This window comes from Haliaeetus albicilla, chromosome 21 (assembly GCF_947461875.1).
Source record: "Haliaeetus albicilla chromosome 21, bHalAlb1.1, whole genome shotgun sequence".
Lineage (NCBI taxonomy): Eukaryota > Metazoa > Chordata > Aves > Accipitriformes > Accipitridae > Haliaeetus > Haliaeetus albicilla.
In genome coordinates, this window is record NC_091503.1 from 27,026,154 (window position 1) to 27,040,081 (window position 13,928).

General features: G+C 39.5%; 1 protein-coding gene across 2 annotated transcripts in view; it reads right to left on the minus strand.

The window, feature by feature from the left end:
• Positions 1 to 1,942: 1,942 nt before the first annotated feature.
• The window catches only part of ADCY1 (adenylate cyclase 1), a 165,171-nt gene continuing 153,185 nt past the window's right edge, over positions 1,943 to 13,928 (minus strand). Inside the window, exons 18-20 of one of the 2 annotated variants that reach the window (XM_069809308.1) lie at positions 13,003 to 13,117; positions 11,265 to 11,389; positions 1,943 to 10,392 (exon numbers count right to left, since the gene is read on the minus strand). In XM_069809308.1, the coding sequence (XP_069665409.1) occupies positions 10,054 to 10,392; positions 11,265 to 11,389; positions 13,003 to 13,117 (579 nt within the window). In that variant the 3' untranslated portion in view covers positions 1,943 to 10,053. Of the gene's footprint in view, positions 10,393 to 11,264; positions 11,390 to 13,002; positions 13,118 to 13,928 lie in introns of those variants that run through there. The other variant, XR_011329229.1, reaches the window with a different exon arrangement.

The window sequence follows — 13,928 nt, forward strand, 5'->3', positions numbered from 1 at the left end:
ACATCTTGACTTACTAATTCATTCCTTAAAGTTAGGACTATTCATTTTATTTACCTACGTAGATGTTTCTGTTGTGATACAGTAGGCGTCCTCCTGGTCCCTTTGAAGTCACTGGCAACACCCCATTTGACATCAGCGGGAGAGGAACAGACACTAGAATAAGACCTGGTCTAACAATTTAACAATCATCAAAGTTAATATTTCCATTAACTTTACTGGGCTGCAAATCAGACTAAACGATCTTCTGAAACCTTGTGTGCCAATTAAATAGGGAGAAGAATAGAGCTGGTTTTCCCTTGGAGGAATGGAACATCTCTACCTGATGCATATACATTTTTTTCAAAGTCTAAGCAGAATATTCAAGTTAGTTTGGAAGCAGTGCAGAATTTGCTGCAAACGTCTGCAGGTTAAGCAGCTGGTAAGATACCTCTTGCACGGTCTTTTACTGAATACTTCAGTTGAAACCCCAAGACTGCATCCTTCCTTGCTCTTATTTTTTAATAAAGAGTGGCACCTGGACACAGACAGCACGACTGCCCTTGAAATGAGTCTGCACGTTTAGTAAACCGCTAGGGAACAGGAACCAGGGGCTACCCCACTCTAGCTTATCTGTGTCTCTTCTCTGGGGACGCGAGCAGAGCGGCCGCTCTCCCTGCCTGCAGCTGCAGGGTGAAGCCTCGCTGCCCACCTCGCTGCCGCTGCTGGCCCCTGCGCTCCCACCACAGGGCACGTTTATTCGCCCTTTCGGGTTTGCTGTCACACGTACTGCTTCCTAACCAGGCTACGTCAAAGCTACTTCTTTTCCCCTAAACACCTATTATATGAAAAATCTGCTTTTTTTGAAAATGTATTTTCTCTTCGAAAAAGAAGAAGTTTGCCAACCATGTGATGAAGGATCTACAGAGGGAGACGTAAGGAGGCCTGCGTGGACGGTAACTGCCTGCAACAAAAACGTGATGGCACTGAACAACTGAAGGCGAGTTAAAGGGCAGCAGGGGCACTGATTTCTTAAGCAGCAGTGTTTTATGAGCTGCAGGTCACATTTTTATGTCCAAAGAACAATTATGTGGTGTTTAGAGGCAGGCAGGCCTGCCTAGCTCCTTCTCTTAGTGCTATGGTGCTTATTACATTTAAATAATTCTAGGATGCTTAAAATGATGGGTAAGCCTACAACGGACACCGTGCCATTGCGTGTAGGCAGACCAATTTTGATTGTAGAACACATGCTTCATGTGGTTTTGTGCTTCCTACCTTAGGCTGCTGAACATTTCATTACAAAAAGAGGGAATCAAGTACACTTTCAAATCTTTTCAATTAACAGATCAGAAAAATACTTAACATCTCATTTCCAAGCAGAACCTATGGATATATACCAGAAAGGCAAAAAGTAACCTCCTGACAGCAAAGAGTACAAGGACTAATCAGCAGGATAAAATCCAGACAGATGTGAGTTGCAGCACAAGTTTTAGTGGCAGGGGTTTTAAGAGATGGGTCAAATTTGGCTGAATCTGCTTGAAACTCTGAAATGCGTGTATTACTAGTTTTGCACCATTACCCACATTCCATGTACAAACCGATGATATGCACACAGACAAATCTACACACAAGTATATTATGAAAAAGAACCTCCAAGAAGTGTTTTTGACCCTGTCAGAATTTCACTGAAAATAATATCACTTCTCTAGAATTCTCTATATTGGGTTAAATTAAAAGTAATTATTAAATTAAATGGTAACTGCTCTTGGACTCTGTTTTTTACACCAGAAACTCTGAAAGCATTACTTTCATTCTTACTGTATTCTGTAACATTTTCCAAAGCCACCTCAGTGTAATAACTAGCTGCTTGAATGCAGAAAAGAAACTCACCATTTGCTTTGTCTAAGTCCAAATTTGTGCAGACAATTGTACTTGCAAAGGGGAGCAAGTTACACAATCACTTCACTTCTTTTTTTCCTAATTGAACCCTAGTAACGTTACTGTAAAAAAAGCAGGAATTCTAAGTGAAGAAGGATTTCTACTGTAAGAATTTAAAAATGTAATTATCATGAAGCAATTACGTGATGGCACAGGTAATTAATTTTCATCTACATTTCATTGAAAATTCTTGATATATCCCTTGAATGGCATTTGAAATGTAAGAACAGACTACCTTTGCACCCATGCGCACTAAAGAGTAAAAGACGTAAGAAATCACCTAAAGAACTTCAACGTGCCAGCTCAAATTTTTCATAACTGATGCCACCATTGACAGGTCTAGGATCAAAGCAGCAGGTCAGGCACTTGAAAGTAAGACACGATAGTGTGCACAACCGCAGTAACTGAAGCACACCTTAGCCTTGCCCACAACGAGAACTGTTAGCTGTTTCACCACCAGCAGGCTAACCTATGTCTAGCAAACGTGGCAGTGCAGTTACAAGCTGTAGGTAAGCGTTCTGGATGTTTTTAATCAACATGTTGTGGAAGCCTGTTCTGAAGAGGAGGGCAGCCAGCTTTTTCAAAGGAGCTCCAAACTATCTGGACAGATTGTCTGCAGAACTCAGTTCACCGTGTGTGCTGAGCTTTCTAGGAAATCTGTTATTTAGCTTGGACCAACATATACCTGTGCATGGCCTCCCTCCATGAACACTCGGAGCACTCCTTGCACCCACAAAACTGTGCTGGTAGTAAACCAAAGTAGGAAAGGAAGTAGTAAAAATGCTTCACAGTGATGCAGCACTGTTTGTTCCTTCAGTTTTATGCAGGCGTGACATGTCTGATGCCACAGAAGGCATAAAACGGGGATCCTAATATAAAGAAGCAGATCCTCTAGCATGCAGTAAGGCACAAGCAAACCCAAGTCCTTTCAGCACATAGGCTATGTACATTAACCAGTGCTAATTCAAATTTCAAGGTGCTTCCTCATGATCAGAAAATAGGCATTAAAGGTGACAACCCCCAACCATTCTGGATAATTCCTTCTGACACTGACAGCTGTTCACCAAGAGATCTGGAACACTCTTGTAAATGTGAACAGACACGAAAACTCAGAAAGGATCTAGCCGTGCAGTTAAACACAAGCCTTATTTTTGTTGCACTAGGAATCTGGTTGAGTACTCTGTCAGCTCAGATGCTCAAGACCTGTCCCATGTCACAGAGCTTTACCATTGACTTCAGAAGGAGAACTGGCTTTTTACCTTTTCCTCTCAGCAATTGCTATCTCACAGGCTTCTTTTCTTTTTGTTATTTTGTACTCCTGCTAACTTTGTGCTTTTGTTTCTCTTCTTTTCCTGTTTTTGTTCTTGCACCGATCAGATCGTAAGTCACACCAGGCCACCCAAGCAGTGTGACATTTTGAAGAGTAATTAAAGAGCAACAGGCAGCCTCCTGCTTATATGTACTTTTTTTCCATTTATTTACATTTACATATTTATTCATGATTTAGATTTTGCCTGAAAACTCAGTGAGGATGGGATTAAAAGGAACAAAGAGCTAAAAAAAGCCTATATAGAGTTCTGGAAAAAGCCAATCATAAACAGGGTGGGGTAGAGAAGCAGAGTCCAGACTGTCATTAGTCACAACAATTATGCCACACTGAGATGTAAAACCCACTGAATTTGAGAGGAGTTAGTTTATGACTGTTAGAAACCCTTAACTGCTGTATGAAGCCAATCATCAGTACAAGGTAGTGGTTCCAGTATGCAGGCAACTGGGATACATTGCATGAATCTACATCTTAACTTTGGATGACAGAAGTACTTGCAGAAGCTGTACTGCTTAGTTAACCCCACAGTCACCCGATTAAACATACAAGTTAATGGATTTCTAAGTCCTATCATAATACTAGCTCAAATCTGTAAAATACAAGAAGTCCTTATTAATCCATAGTAGAAAGTATTCACGGTCCACACCCTTTTCCCTCGGCCACCAACCTCAGTGTTATGCCCCTACAATACTCCTCATTTATCATACGGCAATTATATAAGTAATTTGAGAAGTAGCCCCAAGCTGTAGTGACACAGGCATGACAACTTTAAAAATTATGCATGGAAAAATACCTCCAGAATTTAAAGTTTTGTTCAGCAGCAATATTGGAAAAATCAGCTAGAGGATTGGATATTAATTTCTTATTCCTATGCCACTAACTGACGCGGGCCTCAAGCTGTGGGTTAGGCTGTGACGCCTAAGGGAGGCGTCCCTGTAAGCATGGCTTTAGTGGGGGCAGGACTAGCATCAGCACAGAACCCGGATGGCTCAAAGCCAGAGAACCCAGTGAACCTTCTCCTAATAGTTCTGTTAAATACTTTCTGCTTAGCAATAGAACTTATTTGGAAAATGAGTCAAAAAAGCTAACAAAAGTAAGGCAACAAAATTAGTTTATATATATACACATACATATATATACATATATGTATGTATCTAGGAAAACAATCTATTTGCATTGTGTACTTTTCACATACAATAACTTATTACCACATTAGAAATATACTCTGGGTAACGTCGATGGGCCAAATTCACCTCCTTTACCTTCCATAGTGTTGCACCTGCATACAGCAATGATGGATTTGACACTTGGTCATTCTTGATGACAATACTACATCAACTGCAGTATCAGAGAATACCCATTGAATGCCAGATATCACACCATTATGAACTAGAATATCTGCTTGCTTTTTATATTACAGTAAGTAGAGTTTATTGCTTCTAATGACCAGAAGGTACCTTATGAAGACAGCATAGATGTTGATAACACTTTTCGTATACTGTATTATGGATCTTGGAACACTGAGGTTGGCAGATCACAATCATTAAATTATTTTTCTTCTTTATTTGCTGTTTGCATTTTGATTTTGCTTTGCTGAACGCACATGCAACTAGTGGATTTAACTCTGTGCCAGAAGTGATATGTCAAAAACATTTAGGAAAACTTACTGTTTTGTTTTGTTTTACTGAAGTCAGGCATGAGTGGCATGCAGTAGATTGCAAGGAAAAGCAAAAGGACATCCATTTCCAAAGGATTTATAATCTCCATGCACATGTAAAATGTCTCTTACAAAAATCGTTAACATTTGTTAAAAGTGTGCCTTTTTGCCTCTTTTTATACAAGTGTACATGCAATTACCTGTTCGAGCTAAAACTATTTACAAAATTTCATAATACAATACATCTTTTAAAGTGAATAATACATGAAAGGCCAATGTTTTCTGTTGTTTTGTAACACTGTACAAGATTAAAAATAAATAAGGCATTATAATACACGTTTATCACAAATTAAAAAATGTTGGTTTTCACTGTAATACAAAACTCTAACTTGAAAGAACATTATGGCTAAATAGTCCTCCTGCCTGGGCAGAACATATACAGAATCTGGACTTGATGATGTAAAGAAAACGCTTTGCTTCTGCTACAAGCAGGAATTCAACACATGAAAATGATTCACGCTACTTACTAAGGTGTTCAGACTCCTCAAAGCACTGAAATGGCACAGGTCATATACTGTTTCCCTTTGAACAGTGACTCCCAAGTACTTTCTTTTGCCTTACAGAGAAATTACAGGCAAAAGCGTGTAAGAGATTTAGGTGCGTGACCTACTCTCGGTTACAGTGTTGTAAAATACTCAGTTCAGTACCGACACGAGACATCGCTGTAACCCAAAGCAGAACTTGGCCTACAGAAGCTCAACTCCTGACCTTCATAAACATGCTAAACTCCTGATGATTTCTGCAGGCCTTGCGGGTACATAAGGGATGCAGATTCAGCCCTAATGAGCCAAAGCTTTTGACTCTCAGTCTCACCTAGAGAAAGCAAGGGAGAATTTGCGTGTGTTTTAGTGAAGACGAGGGAGTGTGACTTGCCACAGCGCGAAGCAGCTACTAAAGCCAACGTATTTTACAGGCTGGATAAAACAGCTTTCTAGTCAATGCAAATGGAAAATGTTTGGAAATATCTAGCCAGTAATTAAACTGAATGCCAGTTTGTAATCTCAGCAGAGAATAATAATTAAAAAATCATTTAAAGATAAAGGTAGCATAGGAACACTTTGAAATTAGCTCCCAAGACAGTGAAGTCTGAAGATCTCTGATACTTATCTCCTTATATAAAGAACAAAAGACATAGATTATTACTATTATCTGAAAGAGAGAACGTGCAAACTGATGTGAAATATTGTGCTTGCTATTGACAGACATCGACATGCCAAAATGGCATCCCTTTGTTGTAGGGCTCATATCGGTTAATTATTTCAAGCTAACAGCTGCACAAAATAGTGAACAGAAGTGCAGGAGGCTATTCTGCTCACAGCGCAACAAGTTACTATCCTCAGTTAAATGTGAGGGACTTTTGCGTGCTGTGGGGCAGAACTACTCCTTGTTGGGGCTACAGCAAGGTCACCCAGGCAAAAGTTACGGGGTTTGACCAGAAAATTAATAAATGCAAGATAGGAAATACAACTGCATGCATTAAGGTGGACACAACCCAAATCCCACAGAAATCCAAGGAAATCCTTCTGATGATTTTCAGGGATATTGGAATGGGCCACATATTATCTTCAGCCAATTGCCAATAAAAATTTGATGACAAGCTTCTCTAATTTGGCAGAAAATGTGTATTTGTGGGGTTATCGGAAGTATTACTACTACCTCCTTCTATGTATAAAACTTACTGAACATATCAAAGAATGCAGAAGAGCAGAGAGATTAAATCTGTCATTTAAAGCTATCACACAAGAACTGAAATAAAACAAATGTACGCAGAAAAGGAAAATGGGGGGAAATTATATAAATAGGGAGGGAAAGCATAAAGGCAAGAGCACAGCTTCATTATATCATGATTTCAACGGGCATTTAGTTTTCCCTGTTGGAATGGCTGCTGAAGACTGCCTATCATTTTCACATGGCTTTTTACTAATTTGTGCCTTCGCTGAATGTTCTTCATGATTCTCTACTGCTTAGTCCAGGACTACATAGTGAAATAAAGTTTTCCCCATAGTAAAACCAGCAACAACAACCACAACAAAAATATGAAAAATGTTAATGGTAAGACTCAAACAAAGTCTGGAAACTGACTCCAAATACACCATCACTGATGCTGTAAGCTAGTGCATGCACACTGGACTGGCTGCAGCACCAAGAAGCCATCCTGGTCCACTCAACCTGCTCCGGAGGCACAGACCTCCTGCAAAAGGGCCGAATGAGGAGCTGATGATGGACTGCGCCTGTCTCGTCCTTTCCATTCAACATGGAAAACATTATTACAAAGTCACGTACCACACTTGACTGTTGGAGACAAGTAATTCTACTAGCACCTGCTAGTCTTTTAAAATATTAAAATGAATAATCCAAATTTACCTTGCTACATGATCTTCCATTGACTTTACTTCAGGACTAGGCTGGGAATGAGTCTGGGAATGAGAACAGTCCAGAAAATATTAGCACAGGGGACAATTTGTTTCTGCTCACTGTCCATTTAGTGATAAAAGAAACAATGGCAATATGCCTATATCTTGTACCTATTAAAAAAGTAACAAAGAAATAATTTCACTGTAAGCTTTTGGGGTAGGCCAATGGCATATTTGGTCTATGTGTTCACATACTACCAGATCTACTATGAGGATCTGAAGATGCTTTTAATAACAGTACATGTAAAAATAATGTTTTGTTATTATCAGTGAAATTATACCAAATTCACTGATTCAAAAATTGTGTAACTTGGGCTCTTTGTGAGTGGAACTAAGTGATTAATGGTATTGCACATAATGCTTTCCATTTTGGTTAAATATTTAACTTACCTATGTGACGATTTAGTTCTTACAAACCTATTAGGAAACATAAATATGCAGTGTACTTTACATGGATACCACTTATTCAGTTTAATTATGTAAACTGTTGTTCTTTTAAAATCTGTATTCTCTACTTGTATTTATTTAAATGGCTTTGGATGCCTCAAAACCAGAATGAAATTATTCTAGAAGAATACCCGTGAACTGGATAGCTGTTAGGGAGGTAAAGAACTGCAGTGACTTTCTACACATCAGCCAGGGTGCATACACCTAGTACAGTAGGAAGCAATTCTCAGTTTTTTATAGTCACTTTAATCACAACACTGATTTTGCTAGCTTTGTAATGAAGCACCTGGCTGACAGGGTACATAAAAATTAATTAAAAATCCTGCTGAAAACCACTGGAGTCCCACAGCAGCCTGATACGCCTACATGGAGAATGGAAACTCCTGCAGCATTTCTTTAACCATCTGCAACTGTTGACACAGTATTTGTCCATACACATTTAACACAAACAGTGACTGCTCCAAAGCAAATGCACATTGTAAGAGAATCACTCAGAATATTCTTTCCACTAAAATCAGTAATAAAATAGGCCTACCAAGGGGAAATGTGACATCTAGTACATGCAAGTTTTCTACTGCACAATCTGGACAACGTCTGCAGTCTTGGGTGGGTTTTCCGGGTTTGGTTTCTTTGGTTTGTTTGGTCAGGTTTTTTTTTTTCATTTTTTTTGTTAGTTAAAAGGAAGTTTTGCATGTTTTTAGACAACATAAAGTTTTGCTTCTCTTTTGGAAAGCAGTGAGGCTGGTTAGCTTGTGCATCCCCACCTGGACAGTAGGGTACCTGCCCATGGAGCACATGTCACTCCGCAGGATGACCTCCAATTGCCCGCACCTCCAGTACGGAGCTGCATCCCACATTTCACGCCCAGATCAGCGTTTCAAGATGAAACCATGAACAATAGGATGTGGGCTGCATTAAAGGAAAAAGCAATCAAAATATGTTCCCTTTTATGCAGATTAAGAGCAGGCCTCACTCTCCTGGCACGTTTACCAGTGTGCTCCTCATTTGGGCAAAGTTTGACTGTGCTTATTTCTCAGAATTATAGCTTTCTATAATTGTACAGATTTGAAAAGTGAGCCTGGGTAGAATCAAGATATAATAAAACTGTGGCATACATTTAAAAAATCAGTTAAGATGTAAGACTGTGTTGGCAAACATACAAATGTCACAAAGCTAGCAACAGCATGTTTGTCACCAGTACAGGACTATTCTTTGAGCTGTTTAGAAAGGTAAAGCTAAATCCTGGAACTGAGCCACAGGACCTGTGCTGTTTGTAAAAGCCTGAAATAATACCATCTTTCTGCTCTTCAATAAAATCAGCACTGTACATAAAGGAATGTTTCTATATTGCATAAGCATATTGCTGTGCTTGCAGGGTGGCTCCTCTGTCTTCCACAGTCAAATGACCTGTGAAGAGGCAGCAACTTCTAAACTCTACCACCCCTGGTTGTTTTTGTTTTTTTTTATGGAAGGAATATATATTGTTCTTCTGCCAAACCTTTAAGCTCTGTGGTTTATCTACTTCATATGCTAGTGTTATGGTTTGAATTGGAATTTTTTTGAAGTTTTTGGAGCATGCAAAGACAATTTTAAAAAATACATAGGGTTTAGCAATTAGCTGAGTCCAGCCTTCACCTATCTGCCATTGACAGCAGAATGAACACTGTTGTCATTGCTTTAACCCATGCACTGGGAGCAAAGTTTCTCTAACTCTTGCTGTAGCCCTGGAGAGTCTCCAGCTGCCCCCCACTCCACAGCTAAATGCAGTTTTGCTAATCCCAGTCCCAACAATGCTGGCTATGACAGAAAGAGAAATCTCTTTGCAGGTGGATGTGTAAATAAATACATATTTTTATGTTTATCTCTATAAATCTCTATTAAGTCTACACAGGACTTTGTATATGTGCATATATAGATTAAAACATATATATACACACACACACATACATAATTGCTTGCACGTTTATCTAACTTTTTTTCATTTACCCTTTAAAAATGCCAAGAAAATATTCCTCATTTCCAGAAAATCAGGTTTTGACTTTTCCTAACAGAATTGCTAGCCCTTATATGTTCCATCCCAAGAGTTCGTTACACAGTCCCCAAGTTCTCTTTGGTTGGGTTGTAGTGGTCCTTGGTTAATGCCATGGCCTATGACCTCTGATCTCTTGGTAAAAATTCAGGCAACCATTGCTCTCCAAGTTCACCGCAAATGGCACAACCAAATCTCCTTTGCTCTACGCCTCCTTCACAGCTGGCACAGAAGGAAGATAATGCAGTGTTTGATTTGTGTGAGTGGCAGATGCTTGACCTGCTCCAAGCCCAGCTTTTACAGTAAAGCTAGCAACTGAGGACACCGATGGACAGCTGGTGCCCAGTTTTGTTTGAATGTTTGCTCTCCCGTAAGGGTACATTTTCCGCTCTAAGTTTAAAGACCGTGTTTGTGAATTATTTCCATCAGCCTTTCCTTCCAGGAAATAGGTCAACATTTCACCTTTTCCCTTTACACTGACTTTACCCCTGCACACGAATTCATAACTGCACCTTTTTAATATCCGCTGAACTTCTTCTGTCACCTGAAGACAGAAAAAAAGAACTATTAGTTTTTGCTGTTCATATAAGGTTAATCCTTGAAGTGCCCTCCCCTCCCCATTTTACTTCTCTGTCATGAAATACACATAAACAGAATGAATCAGCACCTACTGCTGCTCTCAGGCTCACTTAGGTTTTTCTTAAGGAATTAAAGATCACTGACCAAACTGGAATCTGAGAAGGAGAACTTCTGCTCTTGAGCTGAATAATTACACAGCCAGATTAAGCTCCGTCCAACAGAAATGTGTAACCAAATTGTCCACTGTTGTAAGCTGGATCAGTTCCAGTGATGTTAATTTACTCCAGAAGAACTTTTGATCCCTGGAGACTAGACAGGTATTTTGGACAAAGGACTGCAAGAGTTCATTGAGGTTTTGAGAGGTGCAGCAGAGCTTCTAGACAAACTCTAGCAGAACGACAATGTTCTCTGTCTGAATAGCCTCTCCGATCCAAAGTATCCAAGGAATTTTTAAAGCTACATAAAACGCAGCAGGATGCAAATGGATGTAGATCCTTTCCTTGTAGTCCTTATTCAGGCAAAATTCCTACAGCACAAGGACTGGCCCATGCAGTGTCGGCATTCCCAGGCTTGCCTCCAACTGTGTGCAATGCAGCAAAGAACTCTGTTTCTTCTGATGGGAAATGATTTATTTGAGGATTTCATTCCCTCCAAGTAGTGAAGTAGTGAAGGAAAACAACTATACCTCTGATGCTTGAATCATCTGGAGAATGTTGCCCTTTTCATAAGAACTACAAGATCAAGTGAGGCTGCGTTTTCTAAGTGGTCTTGAAAATGTAACCACATATAAAACAGGAGGTATGTAAAGTTTGCAAAATTGTCTCAGAATGCACTCACCTGAATTTTCCCCTGCACTCCAGTACTATCCATTCGGCTGGCAACATTTACAGTGTTCCCCCAGATATCATACTGTGGTCTTCTGGCTCCAATGACTCCAGCCACTACTGGCCCGACGTTAATACCTAAAATCAAAACAATGAGTTTAGTTTCAAACACTACAGCATATTATCCAAGAGAAACATGAATCCTGCAAAATAGATTTAACATAAGTGCCTTAGAATTCTTCTGGTCATAGGACATAATATATGTTAAATTAATGCCAATTGGACTTCTGTATCTGTAAGAGGTTTAGAAACAAAATAAAGACATACACAGAGATACCTTATTGGAAATGCAATATGATAGACAACATAAAAATCTGTCTTATCTGTGGATTTTCTTTTTTTTTGTTTAAGAAAAGAAGAAAAGAAGTGGTAGTGCAGAGTTTAGCTGTAGAACAATTCAGTACAAACTGTTAAAGATCTTTAATTGTTTACTACAACTTCCACTGTGGTTGCTCATATAAAGCCTTTTAATGGAAGTTTTCCAAGTGGAACAGAAATAGTGGCCTGGAAGACACGAGGAATGGGGTAAAGGAAGTGTGTCGCATTTGTTGTCAGTACTAGACAACTCAGATTAGGCAGACACTGCAAGAAGACAAGAGTATGTGAAAATGGCTCAAGCATCTTTTTTGGGAAACCACAGGGCTCGATTCTACATTTTTGGCTGATTTCGACACCTTGTTTGGAAGGTAAAAGAGGTTGTTCCTTCTTCTGAGTACCCTGAAGAGCTGCAGATGTTAAACCCTGCATGAGGTTCTGTGCAAGGGCTTTCCCAGGCAAGTTAAGCAGAAGAATGGGGGTTAGATATTTGTCTTCTGCCCCTTTGTGAACCTGGAAGGACCAGTTGTAACAGAGTTCAATGAGAATTTGGGGTTTATAATTATTAGGATGTACAGGAGGGCAAAGATGTATAACTCCTCTCTTGCTACCCTTGATGTCTTTGGTCTTTCTCAATACTCTGCTGCTAGCAACCTCACTTTTCCCCTTGTCCAGCCCATTCTCACAATTCAGCCATGAAAATATATAAAGAAGGTGGCGAAGACCATCTGTGGTAGTATATGCAATGAAATGAGAACAGCAGTGTAAGTACCATTGGAGAGGAGCGGTATGCAGGGAAGGAAGGGAAGAGGGGAACTTGCTCTCTAAGAAGGCTCTGGGAGAAAGGCCTCTGAGAGGTAAGACATGTGATAACATGTAAAGGATTGCATGGGAAGGTTTGTGTTGTGAAGACCAAAAGATTTGATTTGTTGGAGAAAACAGGACTGGTTGAGGTGATTTGGTGTCCGTGGACAAAAAGCTCCCATCACACTTCTAATGCAAACAAAGCTTTTGCAGATGCAACTTAACTTTATAGTTAGGTACAGTCAGACTCAGTTTTCAGCAGTTTAGCAAGGCAAAACAGTGTTAGCCACAAGCCTGGGTGCACTAATAATATCGTATAAAATTATTGGCACAGTTTCCTTTTAGGGGTGCATAGATTAAGTAAACACACTGGAACGGGACACAATTATAATTCCTTAATACTCATGCTCATCAACCAGGCTGCTGACCTTCTACATGGATGTGACTCTCCAGCTAGAGGCTTTTCAGTTTTAATCCTAAGTGCAGGACAGGTAATCCTTGGCAGACAGCACAGGGAAAACCAGCAAACAACAATGTTCTGCTTGTGTAACAATTGTAGAAACGTGACTTACCAACTCGTAGGACAAAGTCGTTGTAAGACTGATAGTTGATTTCATCAAGAACGTCAAACATCTCTATTGCAAAATCTGCCAGTGTACTCAGATGGGAATAAATTGATTTTTTAGCCTAGAAACAAAATAGTATCGCACATTAGATTTGTATGGTACTGAGAGGCAGGTGAAATACCAAAGTGACAAACAATTAAAAGCTCAGACTGGATGGCTTAGGAAAAGAATCTAACCCATTTTGCTGTTTGTGAAAAGAAACTTTTGATGGTGGCTACAGCACTTGCATTCTTTTCTGAAGTACTGAATATATTTTTTTTTTCCCTTCTCTCTCACTTTTTGATTTCTGGGAAGAATGGAAAGCAAAGTTCCCATGGTAAAGTGGTTCTGTTGCTAGAGAGCTGCAGATGTTTGTTTTGAGCGTGGCAGGGAATATAACCTGCTTTCTTACAAAACTGCTTTGCCTGATGATTATTAATAACTATAGTTTCTGCCCTCTTCTCCCTTTGGGGCTTTCGATAGCTCCCAGCTCCATGGGGTGCATGCTGTTCCCATTGACAAAATTCCTGTTAGGTTTAATCCTGTGAGATGCAGAACTCTCCTGTTTTCTTTCCTTTCCAGGCAAGCTGAAGTGAGTTGTTATAAAACGTATCTAAATGAACTAAAGCAAAAGAACCAGAAGGGATCAAATGAAATGCTGAAGTATCAACTTGTAAAAAACCCCCAAAACATAAGAAAACAGTTTTTACAACTTCAGTCTAATTAAACCGTGGGACTCATTTTCAGAAGATATTGTGGATTCCAAAAGTTAGCTAGATTCAAACATAATTACTCAAACTCATGGAAGAAATATTTGCTACGAAGTAGTAAAAAGATATTATCTGTAGCTCTAGAATTTCTTAAGCAGCATATCCTTAGAAAGTGGAAAAGAG